Source organism: Falco cherrug, chromosome 8 (assembly GCF_023634085.1).
Source record: "Falco cherrug isolate bFalChe1 chromosome 8, bFalChe1.pri, whole genome shotgun sequence".
In the NCBI taxonomy this organism is placed as follows: Eukaryota; Metazoa; Chordata; class Aves; order Falconiformes; family Falconidae; genus Falco; species Falco cherrug.
In genome coordinates this window covers 63,882,650-63,901,138 of record NC_073704.1, presented here as the reverse complement: position 1 = coordinate 63,901,138, position 18,489 = coordinate 63,882,650, and the positions used below count along the sequence as shown (strand labels likewise).

The following is an 18,489-nucleotide window of genomic DNA, read 5'->3' as shown; positions in this document are numbered from 1 at the left end:
CTGTACAAACATTGAATAAGAGAAGTTCTTGCCCTGAAGTCTTGAACTAATTTCCTTCTGTTAACAGCTCGTTAAGAAAAGTTTTCCTGCACTCCTTTCTATTGAGCTGTGGTACTCAGTCCCAGCAATACCTCACTAGACAGCTCACAGCGGCCTTCTATTGATATTTTTTTTTTTAACAGTTCATCTTAGCTTTTGTGTCATAACATTTACTGATAATTTACTTAAATGTGTTGCTTGCCATGTTTTATAGTTAAATACAGAGTGTACTTTTACTAATACTGTAACCCTGTAATGATTGTATTTTTCAGGAGAGACACTTTTTATCATTCCAGATCTCTCCCTGTGGATAGGTGTACTCCTCTGCAGCCTTACAGCAGTTTCTTGCTGTTTATCCCCAGTGCTACACTGGGGACATAAAGAATAGATCTAGTAGACAACAGGCCAGAATAATGGTGCGGTTCTCTTCAGTGTTAGCGCTGTGTTTGTCTTCTGGTAGAGGATTGATGTTTTTCCCTTTATCTGCAGTTTCCAAGAGCAGCTCTAAGATGCTTGTCTTTTGGACTGGACTCCAAACTTCCCTCAGCTTGTAAATTTAGTGGCTTATTTGTGGAGGGGCAGAAGCAAACCCTGGAAATGTGTGTGCTGCTCCTGAAGCTCTCAGGGGTGACTGGCATTGGGAATAGCATCAGAGAATGTGTCAAACCAAAGTGGATCCCTAAACATGGTGCTTTTGATATTCTGTGATTTTTACTGTATATGGTGTTAAAATGAGAAGGCACCCAGGTTTAGGTACGCTCTAACTTTGTAATCTCCTGGAAATGGAGGCAAGTCGTTGGTCATCTCACTGTAGTTGGTTCATACATCATTTTATTTACATGCATTTTCCAATTCTAAGAAAAAAAGCGTGTTTAATTTTTAGAACCAAACATTGGGAAAATAGCGTTTAGAACCATTAACCAGTTGAAAAGTACTCTTCAGACAGGAAGGATTGTTTGAAGTTGTCCTTAGTTCAGGTTCTGAGATTTCACCAAGGTAAATTCTTCCATATTAGATACTTCCCTCAACAGTTTTGGTTCTTGCTGAAGTGTCACACCATTGAGCAGTCTCTCTGCCCTGCTTTTTCACTGAAGCGTAGCAGCTACATGTGAACCTTTACTTTGAGGGTTGAATTGTGATCTGTCATCAGGCAGTGATGTGAAACATGGAAGTGTGTTTCAAATATAGAAACCAAATAAGAGGAGAACTGAGCAGATGTTTTGTGCCTCTTCTGGCTGCATTTAGTGTGTAGATCCTGAGGTAGTAGGCACCTACCCATAGATAGACACGTAGTTACAGATAAATGTGTAAGGACCCTGGAGCCTTATAAGGCAATGTTAGTGTAACTGGTCCTCCAGCATCACAAAACCTGGGAACAAGTTGTGATAGCTGTGTTCACCCTCGAAGGCAGTTATATTCAGTGCTTTCCCCCGCTCCTCGTGCTTCAGGGCTGTGTAGAACAGTCAGAAATGTAGAATGCACTTTCCTTAGTGTGATCCTGTTGCAAGTGTCTGTTTTTAAATGAATGTTCAGTATGTGTATTGGATGTTTGCAGTATATATAAGTTACGCTTCAAAATACTAAATGTGTACTTCCATGGACGTCACCACCTATGCTAACATTACTACAAAAGCTCAATAGATGATCATAATTGTACAGCTTTGTACTACTGGGAAGCTGCCCGGTGGGAAAGGGCCTGGGGGGCTGGCTGAGGGCTGGCTGGGCATGAGCCCCTGGGGTGCCCGGGTGGCCAGGGAGGTGGTGTTGTCACCATCCCTGGAGGGATTTAAAAGCTGTGTAGATGTGGCACTGAGGGCCATGGTTTAGTGGTGGGCTTGGTGGTGCTGTGTTAATGATTGGACTTCTGTAGGGAACAGCTGGCTGTGCCTGCTGGATGGACCTGCTGCTTTTGCATCATCTCTGCCTTCTTCATCATCTCCTCATAAGCTTCCTCAGCTCTCTTAAGGGGCTTGCTGGCCGGCTGGCTGGGGCCGCTGTCCCCTTTCTCCATCAGGACCTGGCACAAACATTCTTGTGTTTGATCAGAGTTCAGCGAACACAGACACACTGCGAAGGACCCCAAAATATTTAAATGTATTCCCTAGCACATGCTATATAGAAGATAAAAATAATGTATGAAGAGATGCTGGCTATTTTTTGGCATTTGTCAAAGTCACCAGCAACTCTGTTCAAGAGGAATAAATGCACTGGATGATCTTAAAGGTCTTTTCCAACCTAAACGATTCTATGATTCTATTTTTCCTATAAGGCAGCGTAAAAGCAAACCAAAAAAGCCACATCAAAATAGGAATTTAGTTTTTGTGTGATGTTGTGTATTTTGTGGGCAGAGGAATAACCAGAGTTTCTGGGGGAAAAAAAATGAGAAATCTGCCAGTTTAATTTTCCAGTGTTCTATTACTATTAGCATAAGCATTTCCTTATTTAAAGGTAATTAAAAAAAAATTTGGTCAAAGTCCAAATCTGAAAAATTGAGCCATTAAGATTAAAATTTCAGGAACATTAAATATGGAGAAATGGGTTAAAGGATTTAGTGGAGGAACATGTTGTAAATTGAATTTAGCAAGTTGTACTGTGTTTCGGCATAAATAAGAACAGCAGCCTAATGGAAGTTGCTCTGGTTGAAAAATGCTTCATTTTACAAAGGTGTCTTAATAGTATTTTGTTCTTGTAACTTCAAGGGCCTTGAAGCATAACGATTGGCTAAGATGAGATGAAATGGACTGATATTTTTCCTATCTCATGTCTTTTTTTGATGTGCTGGGTGGTCCTGTATGGAAAAGAGCTTACTGGTAGTTTTGTTTGTGTGATTTGAGTAGGGTTTTGTATATTTGGGTGGGTGGGGAGCTGCTGCTGGTGGGGTTTTCTGTTTGTTTGAGATCTACTATTAAATCTTCCAGTTCATGTGTGGTTTGTATGTCAGTGACTCGTGGTGGATTGCAGCTGCTGCAATCCATGCTGGCTGTGGGTGGAAGGCAGTATGGTCACTGTACCTCCTTGTTATACTATTTTAAATTGCCTGGTGAAGTTTTGGAACCACTGTATTTTATTTTGTCCTTACAATACCTATAGGGTATACTAATATCATATTAAAATGTTGATCTGACACGGTGAAAGCTATGGTGTAGATAGCCTTTAAAAGACAAAGGGTGAAAATGTTTTTCTTGGAGCAATGATTACTGCTGCTGAAATATCTGCACCAATTATATTTAATGAGGAAAAAATACAAGTAAGAAGTTTGTGTTGTGACGCATTCTTAGCCAATAATTACCAGAAATATGTTTTACTAGGAGTTTCAACAAGTAGTTTTCAGCTTAAATTTGTTAATCACTAATAACTGTCTAAAAAATAACTTTTTTTCTTGATTTTTTTCTCCAATTTTTTTTAAGGAAAAACTTGCATCCTTTTATGGCCACATGAAGCAAGATCCATGCTGAATTGACATGTAAAGATGTTTTCACGGTGTCCTCTTCACGTGCCTAATCAGCCCAAATAGCTTGTGTCGATGTTTTTGTTGTTTGGGGTTTTTTTGATAAAGCCAATTCCCGTTTGCTCTGGTGATGCAGAGGAGCAGTGTGGTGTGTGTGGCAGGGGGCACGGGCAGGGAGAGGGGAGCACCAGTCACCACAGGTACTTGCATCTGCTGTGTGGCACTCCTGCTCTCCCCTAGTGGCACGTGCCAGCAGGTATTTATTCAGAGGAATGTTAAAATACATTCAGTCATGATTTACCGACAGACTCGAAAACTAAAGATAAAAAATGGGTGTGGTTTAACCTTCCTTTCTCTTTAAGAGAACAAAATTTGGATCTCATTGGCTGGTATAATGGGTTGATTTCTTGCTAGCAGGAGTGTATTTTGCATTTATACAATTTATTTTAATCCATTAAACATTAATATTTTTTTAAAGTATTATGTGTAAGTGAATAGTGAATCATACCTTTAAAAAAATTAATCTTAGCTTGTACTTAGTAGAATTCAATTAATTCAACCAACAACGAGTTGCTGCCATCCGTGCCAAATGTCTAAGAAAGACGACAAAACTGGTTGAAGCTACTTAGTCCACCGTATCCTTGGAAGCTTTAGCGATGAGAAGTGTATCTTACTGTGCAATTTCTGTAGCACTTGAAAACAGTTCTATCTGTTAAGAGACGTTACCGGGTTTAAGCTTTGTAACAAACTGACATGCTGAGTGGCTTGGTATGAACGGCCTATTGCATTTAGTGTTTTGAAATTCAACTGAATTTTGGCAAGGGTTTTGCAAGGTTGCCTGTGGGTTTTTTTAACTGCATTTGACAAAAAAAACTTCATTCTCTAGTGGCAAGATTCATTGAGTTTCACAGACTTTACATTATATATGTTATGATTCTACATTTTGCAGTTCCATGTCTGTCAAGTCTTTTAGCTTATAGTTAAAAATATGTTAGGAACAGGAGTTCAGAACCAGCTTGCACAATGCCTTTACTAGTTTATCAAATGCAGAAGTTAAGTTTTTGGTCTGGATAGACAGAAAATTCTTTATCTTCTGTGGAAGATACTTTGTAATCATTACTATTGGGAGTTATGACATCTCTGGCGTAATGGCATGGTCCTGGGATGTCAGTGGGTACCACACGAGTGGTGCCGGTGCTCTGTGGGGATGACCACAATGGCACTGTTTGATTGCTGGCTGCCCTGCCAGCGACACGGGAGCAGCCCAAGGCATGTTCTGTCCGCAGTGTCTTTGGTGGCTCAGTCTCCTTTTGGTCCTTAAATATAATAGACCTTGAATAGCATCACTTTTGTTTTAAGGCCATATCCAGAAAAGTGAGAAAAGCTGTAATAACTTTGGAAAAAAAAACCCCAATCCCCAAACAACTTAGTGGCATTAGTAGTGAAAAAAGGTAACATCACTTTATTAAAAGGGTTTGTATAGCTAAATTAATGTTTATCATCTGTTTTCCTGAAGTAATTGATACTATATTAAATGTCTTGATACTCAGTGGCTGCTGAAATGTTAATAATTTTCTCGGTCTGCTCGCAGGGATTATAAAATACAGGTGGCATTTAATAGGTAGGATGAAAGGTTAAAACTTTCCAATTTAGACTAGTGTTTGTTTGGAAGCACTGCACATCAAAGCTGTGGCTTTCCTGCTGAATTTCAGCTTACCTCTGTAGATTGTTCTGGTCCCTTCCTCTTGCTTCCAAATTTTTTTTGCTTTGTCTGCAAATCTTAAATACTCCTTCTCCCTAATGGGTTTTTCCAGAGTTTAACTAATACACGCTCTCCTCATCTTCAGTATACTTAAATGGAAAAAGAAAGTTTTAAGTGATCAGAAAGTGTCCCTGGTTTCAGAGCTGTCATGTCATTCAAGTACTAATAGCAGATTTTAGATAGGTGGCAAATGGTTATTAATTTGGTAACTTTTTGCATGCAAGTTAGGGCTGAAAATTGGGAATCAGAGTTAAAATTCTTATTCTCTCTTTTCTGGTACTCAAAACTGTGGATTTTAAGAAGTCTGTGAACTCTCGTTTTCAAAATGTAAGGCAATCCTGGAAATACCGTAACTGGTAATGGGGACCCTTAGTGCTGTGAGAGCCCAAGCTGTCACGTTTGAGAAGATACTCACATGCCGACATGCATGAACTCAGTTGGCTTTTTGATGCTTCCCCTCCACCCCCTTCGGCTGTTGCCCTAACAGTCCAGAAACATAGTTTGCTTTGTTGTGCTACAGAATGGCAGAGTAGCACACCTTGAGTGTTTTCCCGTGGTTCTGAAGAGAGTTAAATCACAAAGTGGTGAAGTTCATTCTCTCTGGCTGCTCTGCTGACGTGCTCTCCAGCATCCTCCTGCTCCTATTTCATCAGTCATAACCTCACTGCTTGTCAGCAGCTGCAGACAAAGTCCACCTATGACACTGATACAGAAAGCAGAGGCAGTAATATAATGAGACTTTTGTGGATTTCTTGGGGGGTATTTTTATTTGTTCGAGGTTTTTAGTCCTTATTTTGTTTTAAACAGGTTGCTTATTCCTGCTCGCTAATGCCAATGTGACTTTCAGGGGCCATGGAGCATTCAGGTTTACCTGTGTTTAAAAATAGCCCTACCCCCAAAATAAGTATTTTGAACCAGCACAGATTTCCCTAATTCAGCTTAACCAGCTCCAATAGACGGCTGTGTCAGCACAACCAGGAGAGGGGTTTGGGGCTGGCGCACAGCACGCGGGTGGGAGCTGCGTCGAAGATCTGCCCCGGGCCAGGGGCTCGGAATCGCACCCAAGCTACACTCTTGAGTTGTAAAAATTGCCTTTTGCTCTAAGTACCAAGTAGAGCTGTGGACAGGGTGTATTAATAGCCCCCAAATATTTTATTATTGATGTTTGTGTTGTGAAGATGTATCAAATAAAAGCTGTGTTTAGAAAATAAGCTCCTTGAAAGAGCAAGGGGAAGAGGCAGAGATGCTGTCGGTGTTTATGCAGCATTGCCATGTGGAAGAGACCTCGCTGCTGTGAGCAGTTACAGAAGACCTACGTGGTTTATACAGTGGCAGAGTGTTACTATCTCAGACCCTGATGTTTGTTGTAGTATGTTATACAGTAGGATGTGTGAACTTTGACAAAAGCAAGTCCAAGATAAATGTCTTGTGAGAGAGTGCAGACAGATGATCTTTCAGTAAGGCTGGAGGAAATGGCAGTTAAACCTCAGTAATGTATTTGATAAACTTTTTCTCTCCCTGCTTTCTCTGTAGTTCTGTTGAGATGGGAGAAGGATGTGAACCTTGAAATGAATGTGGTTTTTCACTTTTGCCTTTTCCACTCTTTCATTTTAGAGGGCACCTCATTAAAACATTGTCTGCAGTTTCAGATCTTATACAGAGCATATTTATCAGAATTTCTGTGAAGTGAATCCTTTCTTAATCCTAATGCCATAGAGTTCATAACACTCAAATGTAATGATGTCTTTTATGAAAGTAAATTAGTGTGAGGAAGTCAGAACTATAATAGTCAGATTAATGTTGGATGTCTGAATAACTATTGCTTAATAAAATTTAAACGCCAATTGTCTTGGCTTCAAAGTTTAAACAGAAGAACATGTAGGCACAGGAATTCGGTTATTAAGTTTCTGCTCAATTAAACTGGAGAATATTGTTGGAGAACAGTATTAGAATATGCTTTGGTTAGCCTGTGTGGACACGAAAAGATAGCATGTAAAAATTTTGTGTTCATGATGGTCTGTCTTTGCACTGTGCAAATTACAGAATCTAGCAGTGCTGGAGAGTTGAAGGGGTGAGGAGAGGATGTCATTGAGTGTGAGGCTGGATTGGGCTGAAGTTTGCTGAGTTGAGAATTGCATGAGAAACAAAATTGTGTTCCCTATGATGGCAGAGCTCTGGGTCGAGTCTGTGCTGCTTGGTTTTGTTATCTCCTGACCTGTTGGATGTCAGGGCTTGAGCTTCAGATGTTAATAAGAATATCGTTGCCTTGGTTAAGAAGGCCTCGTATCCCTGAAAGTAGTTTTGGTTTTAAGCCAGGTGAAGCAAATAGAAATGCAAAGACTTGGGAAGGCAAAGTTGAAATTCTGCTTGGCTGAACAGCAGGAGCGAGCTTTACTGCTGCTGGCTCAGGCTTGGATATCGGTAACGGGAGTGTGTTGGGGCTCCTTTGCCTTACCTGGCTCAGAGTCCTGACTTGGTGCAGAAAATGACAATTTCTGTGGATTATGACCTTGCCATGTCGCAGCATTCAGCCTTGGGGATATCTTTTCCTTGAGAGTCAGTAACACAGCTGTCAGGCCATTCCTTGGTGGGATCTCTGCTGTCTGCCGGTGCTGGTGCTTTGTTAATGGGGCAGTTGATGGAGGAATTGACATGTATCTGAGGAGAGAGCAGGGAGTGGTGCTGTCACTTCCTAGATTTCCCTATTTCTCTATGATTTCTCAAGAGACAGGACAAAAAGGAGAGACTGAAGTTGATGTCTTGTAAGCAGCTCCATTCTCTACAATGAGGAAGAGCTGGGAACTTTGTTTCTGTGTAAGGTTAATCATTGGGAGGGGGGAATCAGATGTTTTCATTACCGTGTAATACTTTTGCACAACAATACAACGTTTTAGAGAATGGATAATTTTGGATCTTTTCAGATCCCTTGAGTAAATTACATCAAACCAGTTTTGCAAATTCTTCCCAGGTGTAAACAATTTTAAGCTATTTTAGTAGTATGTTTTAGAAATGGACTTAAAATTTTGTTTTGAATGAGCTATGTTTCAACTGCTGAAGTTAGAATTTCCTCCTTAACTTGGCTTCTAAAATGCAGTTGCTGCGTGTTAACTTCTACCTTAGTCAAAATGTAGTCCTTGCTTTCTTGTGCTGAATCTTGAATTCTCATCTGAACTTGTTTAATGAAACATTATCCTATAGAGCCTCTTTAGTCTCTTTAGTTCTAAAGGATCCCAAAGTCTTTTTCAGTAGTTAGTGTTACTAAGTTACGAATGATCGCTATAATTCTTTAATCCATCCTTTCGGTGTGGTGGCTTCTCAAGTAGAAGATGCTGGCTGATGCTTGGGTAACCTGATACAGTTTTGAGGGGTGAAGGGGGAATCTGGCAGATAAAACTAAAGAGCAGGATGTAATTACTTGCATTGTCATTTGACTGAGACACTGGAATTAATGTTGTGCTCTTTTAGAAAGTACTGTGAAATTTGTCTTGACTAACGGTGGTGAAGGATTTGTGCTCATTTGTCTGAGAAGCAGTGGCAAGCCCAGGCATATAGTGCTTTCTTGGGAATTTCTGCGGTGTTTCAGAGCTGAGTAGGAAGGAAAAGTGCCTACAGCAGATTGCTAGCTCTGCCCTCCCTGGTGGTTCTTGTCAAACATTAACCTGACCTAGGCCAACTTATCTTTTTTCTTTCCCCTTTTTTTAAAGCTTTCCCACCCTCACAATACATAGCAGCTCTTACAGTATTTTATGATGTCCCTGTTGAATGTGCAGAAGGGATCCCTGATGTGATGAGTGGGATATAAACATTTATGTTTATATTACAGAAACAAGAAACGTTTATGTTTGTATTAATGGTGAATCACTGGTTTTGTATTTGTATACCAATAAAATTGTATTACCAATAGCTCCGACCTTTTAATGAAACCTTGGAAGGCAGGATAGCACTCTCCTAGAGATGGAGCTATGTCAGAGTTCATTCTCATCAAAATATCTAAATGAGGTTATGGCTCAAGTTTCTTACGTTCACATATGCAGTCTTACTGTGTGAGCATGCCTAACAGCAAGTAGATTGATACTTAGTTATAATTTAATAACATACATGCTGCTGGTATAACCAACCTTTTCTTTGGTGGAGCAGATACCATTTGTAGTTGGAGCTGCCCCAGACTAAATACCCCTCCCTTGGCACAGCAAACCACTGCGGTGTTAACCAGAGCCGATGGAAAACTGCAGCCTTTGTGTCAAAAGGTGCGAGGGAGAGAAATAGAAGAGGACTTCATCCTTTTGAAAAGTTGTTTTTTCCTCTTTATTGACACATACACGTCTTACTTGAATTCTTTGTAAACTGTTGGTCTTAGTTTTCCTTATTTCAGTGTTACAAAACTATGAAGATGACTTTGATGATCGTGGTGCTTCTATATTCGCAACACATACTGTTTGTAATTCTTTGTGCAAAGCTGTATCATTATCATTTTGGGGGTTTTCTGCCTTTTTTTTTTTCCTCTTTACCGTAATGTAGAAAGCTAGAAGTTGAAACTACGCATTCATTTTTTTGTGATAGGTATTAAATAGTTCTTGGTGACACCAGAGCATGTTCCTATTTTGTGTGCTGGTGGGTTTTTGTTGTTGTGGGGCAGTTATTTTTTAATTTCTCTGTTTAACAGCTGTTCTGTGAGTGTATTTGTATTAAAAGCTGTCAGAGTAGCATTTTTGGATTGTCTATGTGATTTTAGCAACAGGATTAATAGTGACGCTGTATTTGACCCATGAGTTGGAAGAAGCTTGCCATGCCAGCTCCTTAGATACTCCTTGCTGTTCATGGTACAAGTAAGAAAAATGGTTTAAATAAATAAAATGTATCTTTGGGAGGGAGTTGGATAGCATTAAGGCAATTTCTGGTGTTTTTAAATGCCTTCTGAAAACATATAATTCCATACTACAAGGAGGATTTCTCAGGGTTTTTTCCTCCTTTTTTAAAAAAATAATAATTTAAGAAAAAAAATGGAGTTGTCTGTGCTTCGCGCAGCTGGGTGTGCCCTGCATGAAGTGCTAGATACTGTGTTTTCTCTCTGAAGACTGTTTATCGTTCATGGCCAAATGTTGTCAAACAAAATTTGTGTTTCATCACAGCCAATTAACCGGCACTGGATAAGTGAACTGTTTGATTTCTCTTGCTTATGAAACCAATTCAGATAGAAAAAAGCCCTTGAGTTAAATGAGGATGTCTTGAAGGAAGTCAAGGTGTTGTAAACATGCTTTGAAGATCCACTAATGCCTGCTTGAAAAGTGGTGGGTTTGGATCGCTTTTTGATGGGTTGCCTGTGGAGGGTCCCTCAGGCGGACCTTCACCTTTGATGGTTTTGCCTTACGGTGTCTGGGAAGATGGAGAGATGCTGCTGCTGGTGAGGGTGCTGGTGAACTTGTGCAAGGACAGGCTCTGGGATGCCTGATGTGGTTCAAGAGGGATGAGAGGTACCAGGCTGTTAGTCCCACGCCCAGACCCAGGGACCGGCGGAGGTCTTCTTTCCTTTAACAGCATTGCCAGGAAAACTTTGGCAATGAGGGTGTGTTGATTTTTTAAAAATTTTATTTATTTTTAACCTGAAAGCATGGTCCAAGAGTCCCATACGTGGGATCTGCCCCAGAGCTGAGGGAGTGGGTGGTGGGAAGTGGGAGAAGGCTGCAGCGGGTGGGCAGGGCAGCAGCAATGCTGCAGTTTCGTAACGCGAGTTATAAAGTCCAAGACGATGATGGCTTGAGTGAACTCTAGCCAAAGCCATGCCCTTTTCGGATTAAGGATGAACAGAAATACCAAATAGGATTTAGTAAGATGTTGGAACGAGAAATTAAAATTGTGTTTCTGGTATGGACGATTAGAATGACGCAGGACTAGTTCATGTGCTCAGTATGTCTAGGTCAGCAGTTAACAGCGGTGAAAGAATACACACAAGTGAATTTTGTCAGAGGTTTCTGTCAACTTCCTGCTGAATTTCCTGCATTCTTTCATCTCTTCGTATTGAGCTGGAGAAGAGGCATGAGATTTGAACAAAGCCAGTTGCATAGTTGAAATCCCATGCCAAATGGACGATGCAGAGGACAGTGTGGCTAACTGCACAAATAGTGACTCAAACCTGACAGAATTAGTCTTTCTAAAAATGGAAGTACTGTGCTGTGCTTCAGGCCTGTTTTTGAATTTCTTTTAATTTTTGGACTTTTCTTTCCCCAAATGTGGAAATCAAGGTGACTTTGGTCCTTGCTGTGAGGACGTTAATTCTGTCTCCTTTAGCCTGGCTCTACACCTCCTAGGTGTTCACACTTTTGCTCAGGCCTCCTGGGGAGAGGAAAAGGGAAATTATAGCAGGATCCTCTTGACAGCAGCAGGTAGAAGTTCTCCATCTTCCCCTTCCAGGGCTGGTGTGCAGGGAGGGAGCAGGGATGCTGCCCTCTTGCCCAGAGGGTAGGGGTGGCAGGAGCTGGGCTGCACCGAGCTGCTCCCAGCTCTTTTATCTTGTGGGAAAACATTTAAATCCAGGAAGCAGGTGTGGATGTGGGAGAGGGAGAAGCAGTTCTGTCTCTGTGCAGCTCTGGATGCCTGCAGCAGTGGTGGGGCAGAGCACCTTCCCACCAGTCAGCGTCGAACTGGGCAGGAACGGAGCTGCTCAGGCCAGCGTGGGACTGGGCTGGTGTCCCCTCTGACTTGGGCAAAAACCTGGACACCAGCATATAGTCTGTAACTTTGATCAGAGTGGTAAATTTTAGGTGGTGGATTTGAAAGGTTTGTTTTATCTACAAGTGGTCTTAAGACTTTGTTTTGCAATTTCCTTTATGCTGATGTTAATTGCTAGCAGTGTTAATTTAGTAGGTGTGCCTTAGTCTTCTACTTTCAAACTATCTCTACTGCTTGCTTTTCCTCAACGCAGACAAATTTATCTTCCGTTATGCTTTATGGCTGTGGAAGATAGGGGAAGTTGTCTGAAGTACAGCGTTAAAGAAGCCTCGCTAACTTAATTTATTTACACATTTAATGGTAGTGTGATTTTAATAGCTTTAGTACACACTGTAGGCACTTGAAATATCTCTGTGTAGAGATACGGATTAGATACAAACAAGTTTAACTTGAAGAACATTCAAACTATTGACTCTAAGAAAAAATTTAAAATAATTAAAAAAGGCCTTAAACCTAGTCCCCATACAGTCAAAAAGACTATCCATGAAGATGTTTATCATTTAGTGTATCACAAAAGACTGGGGGGCAGTAGTAAAATCTGTGATTAGCTGGTATATATTTCTGGTGACTAATTTTATGTTAACGTGGCAGGTATAGCCAGATCAGCTCTGGTTTTGCTCCAACTCTGATCTCAAGTGGATCTTTCTTAACTATAGTGTTCCTTTCATGGGACAGTGTTGGTACAAACGGGGTTTTTTCCTCAGTCCCAAGAGTTACAGTCATTGTTGATACAATTTTGAAAGATGCTGCTTGTCTCTGTAAAAAAATAGTAAAGGTCTTTGTTAATATTTAACCCTCTATTTGTAAAATGTAAATGTAAAATTCTTAGTTAAGATTATAATCTTCTAAATGTATAGCTGTCTAATCCAGTCTTAGTGTACTGATGTGTTGGTACTCCTATTCCTTGCCTCACATTTTGCCTTTAATAGTAAAATGGCATAGATTCAAACTGTTCCAGTGGGCTTTAACTGATCAGTATTTACAATTAAATCTGTATTTGTTTCTGTTCAAATCTTACACATATAAGAAGTTGGGCTGCAGTCTGAAGAATAAGCTTTTTAAGCCTCGAACTTGTAAACCAAGTTTGCTATTAATGTCAAAATGATCCAGGTAGTTTGCTTGCCACAATCCTGTGTACAGGTCCCTCTCCCAGCAGGCAGCCTTGATGTTCCCTCACAGTTACGTCAGTCCAGCTGATTACAGGATAACTGGGGAAAAAAGGGGTTGTATCACATACAATTTTGAAGTTATCATAATCCAGTTGCATTACGCTAAATGCTTTTACCTTGTTACAAGAGGAAGTAAAACAAGCCTGTCACCTTAAAAAGCATCAAATATTAAACTTATGCTGTGGGTTTATTCTGGTTTTGGCGTTCTCTTAGATATCACTATATTCAGAGTAGTAGATGAAATTAAGCCAAACAGAGGCTGAAATGTTACTAAGGTGAAAAGACTAATTTTTTAAAAACTGGGTGATAGGTTGAAGGCTTCTTGTTTAGAATGGAATAGCTGGTTTTGCACAGCTTTCAAAGTAATGCTGTAGCAAATATGTATGTTTCAGTTTTTTATAATCAGGCAGCTGTCTAAAAACATGAGATAATGATTTTCTAAGCAGACAACGTATTCATTTTAGAGTGCAAATTATGTGGAAGAACATCTGTTTCTTTCATGGAAGCACCTACTGTACTTCTTGCAGATCACTAAGGCACATTTGTAACTCTCTTGATATAAAGTACAGCACATGTTAAAAGAGTTAGTACCACCTTATCTATCATCTTATATTGTTTACTCCTTTGAGTCCCAACGCTTTATCAACCTCAAAGGGAACCTTTCCCAACCTTTTTTTTTTTTTTCTTTTCTCAACAATTTGATGCATTTCTGTTAACCCAAGCAGCAAAACCAAACTGCAAAGTAAAATTTTTAAGGAGGGAGATTGGTAGCTTATAAATCTGCATTTTTGCATTAGGATGCCACTGTATGGATTAAGGCAAAAGGTGTGATATTGCCAGAGCTCCACTGAAATTACTGCTTTGAATAGAAGTGTCTTTTGGGAGTCAGGAAGGGAGACTGGAAACAACATCAAAGCTTGAGGTTAGAATATGTTGGGGAATGGGTGCCAATAAAGGTATGTCAGCAGCAAAACCAAAACCAAATCTACAGTAGAAGTTGGGTGCTGAATGGGTGGGGGCATAAGAGAGTAAAACTGCAGAACATTTGGGGGATGTGGAGGAGAAAAAGTCTTTTAGAAATGAATGGGAGATGTGCAGCGTGGGTTGAAATAGCTGCATGATTCAAGAAAGGGAAATGGACTGAAATAGTTACTTGCCTGAGGACTTTGTGGATTATTTTTTTCATTTTTGATTATTACTGCCTAAACTTTCCCTGTTAGAAGCTAGCTGTAGATTGTGGGTTTATAGCTCTTTGAAGTATGAGGTGTCTTGAATGGGACAAACATTTTTCAGTTTTGAGGAGTTAGAGTCCGCATCAGCAGGAGGTTCTTAACTGAAGTCATTCTTTTGGCAGAACAGGTACAGGGGCTCGCCGTGTATGCTTGCATCCCTCCTCATTTCCTTCTGTGATCAGAAATTATTCTTTTGTTCATAGCAACATGAACCGTGAAGACCGGAATGTGCTGCGTATGAAAGAAAGGGAAAGGCGAAATCAAGAAATTCAACAGGGCGAAGAAGCCTTTCCACCTAACTCGCCTCTCTTTGCTGAACCATACAAAGTTGTGAGTTTATGGAGTTCTTACAAATGCAGTTTTTATAGCAGAAGTCGTATGCAAATGCATACTTTGTTTTTATCTGCCTTCTTTTTAGATCTGCGGCTCTTATGTCAACCAGGTATTTAAGCAGGACTTGAAAATAAGGGTGGACAGTTGCTAACCAGCTCTGCTGGCAGATGTATAATAATGCGTACGAAGGAGGGGGGGGCTGCTTTGCAGGGAGTGAGAAAAGGGATGATAAAACCATCAAATTGTTTTGCTTTCTTCAGCTTTTGCTACAGTGACTTGAAACAAACTGTCCATTTGTGTCCAAATCACCCCAGATTGCTTTTTTTGGGGTACTTCAGCCTGTTCCTAGACTTACATTGATTGAAGGTTAGAAAGCCAGACCTGGGTAAGTTCAGCAAGAGAATATTTAAATAGGAGGTTAATTTTAAATACTGAAATGCCTGATATGATAGAATTACCAGCTTTAACCAGTAGGCCAGTTGTTTGTTTCTGATTTTTTTAGTTTGTTTGGAAGGGGTTGACTCTCTTACCTTGTACAGCTTTAAGCCTGTGCTAGGTTTCCTTCCCAGTTTGCTTTGCTAAGCAGAAGTGAAAAAAAATAACCTAGTTCTGGTACAGCTAAACCAGTACCATTTAAGATTTTGATTATCTAGCTCAAAACTCAACTTTGAAAGCAAACTCGTTCCGTTATCGCAAGGTTTGCAAGAAGTGAAGTACCGTGACTGAAAACTGTCTTCCTTCAGGAGGAAAGCTGACAATTTTTTTTTTTTTAAATTTCTGTCCTCCTGTCACTTTACTGTATTTGATAACCAAACCCTGTATGTATGAGGTTAACTAAAGCTGGTAGGGATGCAGGGGTAGTGATACAGTATACCTGATTTTGAAAATAAACAGGTTATATAAGAAAGAACCCTTATAACTGTTGGTAACAAGAGTTATGCCAGTATAAATACCAATTAAAAATTACATGCAGTGGTGAGTTTAAGCTGATTTTATTTTACTGGTAATTAAAACTTCTTAGACTAATGCATTCTGTATTAGAGAAACAGTCTTTAAGGTGACAGTAGGCATCTACAATTTTTAAACTTGAATCCAGCTCACCAGTGCATTATCTGAAGCACTGATTAGTGCTGTTTCTACTGTTCCTGCTGCTGAAGTATGTTTTCCTTATGTTTTAGGAGGTTAAATTACTGCTTTAAGAACTGCAATTGGGAATTGGAAACAATGGCAAAAAAGACATGGATGCTAGCCGTGATCTTAGCCCTGAAGTTTAGATAGTGGTCAGATCAATTAACTGAAAGTAAAGTTGTGATTTTTTTTTTTTTTAAAGCATTGTTTTTTAAAATTATTTTCACAGACTAGTAAAGAAGACAAATTGTCTAGTCGTATTCAGAGTATGCTTGGTAATTATGATGAAATGAAGGATCTTATAGGAGATAGATCGCTACAAAAGCTTGTTGGAATTCCCAAACCAACTGTACCATCAACACCAGATGAAAAATCAAACCAAAGTTTCTTTGGTGATCAGAGACATAATACTAGCTCACATCAGAGCAGCAAATGGACTCCTGTAGGACCAGCACCTAGCACTTCCTCACAATCTCAGAAACGGTCCTCGGGCTTACAGAGTGGACATAGTAGTCAGCGTGGCAGTGGCAATAACACTAGCAGTGGTGGCCAGAGGCATGACCGCGACTCGTACAGTAGCAGCAGCAGCCGCAAAAAAAGCCAGCATGGGTCTGAACACTCCAAACCCCGTTCTTCCAGCCCTGGAAAACCATCTACTGTTTCTTCTTTGAGCTCCAGCCATTCAAGATCTCATGGAAATGATCACCACAGCAAAGAACATCAACGTTCAAAATCTCCCCGGGATCCTGATGCCAACTGGGACTCTCCCTCCCGTGTACCCTCATTTTCAAGTGGACAGCACTCTAATCAGTCTTTTCCACCTTCACTAATGTCCAAGTCCAGCTCAATGTTACAGAAACCCACTGCGTACGTAAGGCCAATGGATGGACAGGAATCCATGGAACCAAAGTTATCCTCTGAACACTACAGTAGTCAGACTCACAGCAGCAGTGTGAATGAGCTGAAGCCTAGCAGCAAAGCACATCTAACCAAGCTGAAAATACCTTCTCAACCACTAGATGTAAGTTGCTCTCTGTTTCCTGGTTGCTTAAACCTAAGTTCCTTTGGGCTGGGATTTTCCAGCTGCTTTAAAATCCCAATCTACATAACCAAAATTTAGTTTTTGGTAAACACTGGATTTTTTTTTAATTACACAAAGCATCTTAAACTTATGCAGTGAAAACCTGTATTTTAAATGGGCAATGTGCAAAAGTGTTTTTTTCCTTCTGTTTCTTCCGTATGAATACGATGATTTTTATTAAATAATGGCTGTGAGACTTTCAGAAAGGCTAACTTAACCAAGAGAGGCTAATTTTTGTAGAGTAGGATATTCACAAATACTTTGACAAGCTAGATACATATATTGTTATTACTGGGAGCCATGTTGTCTTAGGCTAGTGATAGTATCTGCATGTATCGGATTTTCTTTTGAAGTGTGTAGCAATTACTAGATGTGATTATTTCATCTTCACCTAGGGAAAATAAGGTAACCCTAAAGCACACCAAATTGAACAGGGTTCAGAACTTTTTATCAGTTATGCTGGATACAAAACACTATTGGGTTAACAACTTTTAGTAGTTTGGTAATTTTTGAATCATTAAGGCACAGACTCTTGACTACAGCTCACTTGCAAGGAGAGCATCTCCTGTTTAACTGCTTGAATTGTGGTAGCTAGAGAAAAGCCTTTGTTCCTGGGATTTCAACAAATAGCAAAATAAGATCCAGGACACAGGTAAGAATTAGAAAATTATTTTCTTACTTGCAAAGACTTGACATGCTAATGCTGATGCAGTGAATCGTATAGTAGCTTTGCTTCCTTTTTGCTTGTAGCCATCAGGGATGCAGAAGATTCATAGTTTCATAATTATTGCTGTTTCTAGAGTCACGCTGTAATGTATGTTTTACTTCATAATGCAGTTTGTCATTACTGGGCTTTCACGGTCATGCATTGGAATTCAGATATTATCCAGTGGCATCTTCCAGGAAATGATTGAAAGCTACGATTCTCTTCCCCCCGCCCCCCCCCCCCCCCCCAAGTTTATAATATCAAACTGCCTGTGATCACTTTAACTGTCAAGTGAAAAGTAAGACGTTATTGTCAACTTTTTATAGATCTCATGTATTGCTTTTCAGAACTGGATGTGACTCATACCATAAACTATGGATCTATCTGATATTAAAATTAACGTTGCTGAAAAGAAGTAGCAAGATCTGTTTGTATCTATATAGAGTCCATATGAATCATGATAAGAATTGAAGGCTTTTTAAATGTTTCTAGCCCCTGGAATCTTTTAAGGAAAATTTGCTTTAGGAGAAGTTAATCTTGAGTTTTGATTTGTAGGCATCAGCGTCTGGTGATGTGAGCTGCGTGGATGAAATTCTGAAAGTAAGTTCTCTGTGGTTTTGTTCATAGCTTACTTACTGAAAATGCAAACATTGCTAAAGAGGTGGAAAGTACTCTGCAGTTGATTAGTGCCTCTTAAATTGACTTGGCTGCAAGTTGTTACAGGAGGGCTCTTCAATTACTCCTCTAGTGCAGGCAGACCAGGGAAAACTGGAAGCAGAGCGGTGTGAGCTGGGTACTGAGCGTTGCTGGGTATGCACATCATCTTCTGGATATCCTCACTGCATTCGTGTTCTTCTAGGCCTCC

The 18,489-nt window shown here is 40.1% G+C and overlaps 1 protein-coding gene across 8 annotated transcripts in view; it reads left to right on the top strand.

The window, feature by feature from the left end:
• AFF4 (ALF transcription elongation factor 4) overlaps positions 1 to 18,489 on the top strand; it is a 54,250-nt gene that overhangs the window by 4,488 nt on the left and 31,273 nt on the right. For 4 of the 8 annotated variants that reach the window (XM_055719200.1, XM_055719195.1, XM_055719197.1 and 1 more), the window contains exons 2-4: positions 14,580 to 14,706; positions 16,067 to 16,858; positions 18,180 to 18,224. In XM_055719200.1, coding sequence (XP_055575175.1) covers positions 14,580 to 14,706; positions 16,067 to 16,858; positions 18,180 to 18,224 — 964 coding nt within the window. Of the gene's footprint in view, positions 1 to 10,438; positions 10,538 to 10,580; positions 10,813 to 14,579; positions 14,707 to 14,969; positions 15,095 to 16,066; positions 16,859 to 18,179; positions 18,225 to 18,489 lie in introns of those variants that run through there. The other 4 variants (XM_055719199.1, XM_014281064.3, XM_014281068.3 and 1 more) reach the window with 4 other exon arrangements.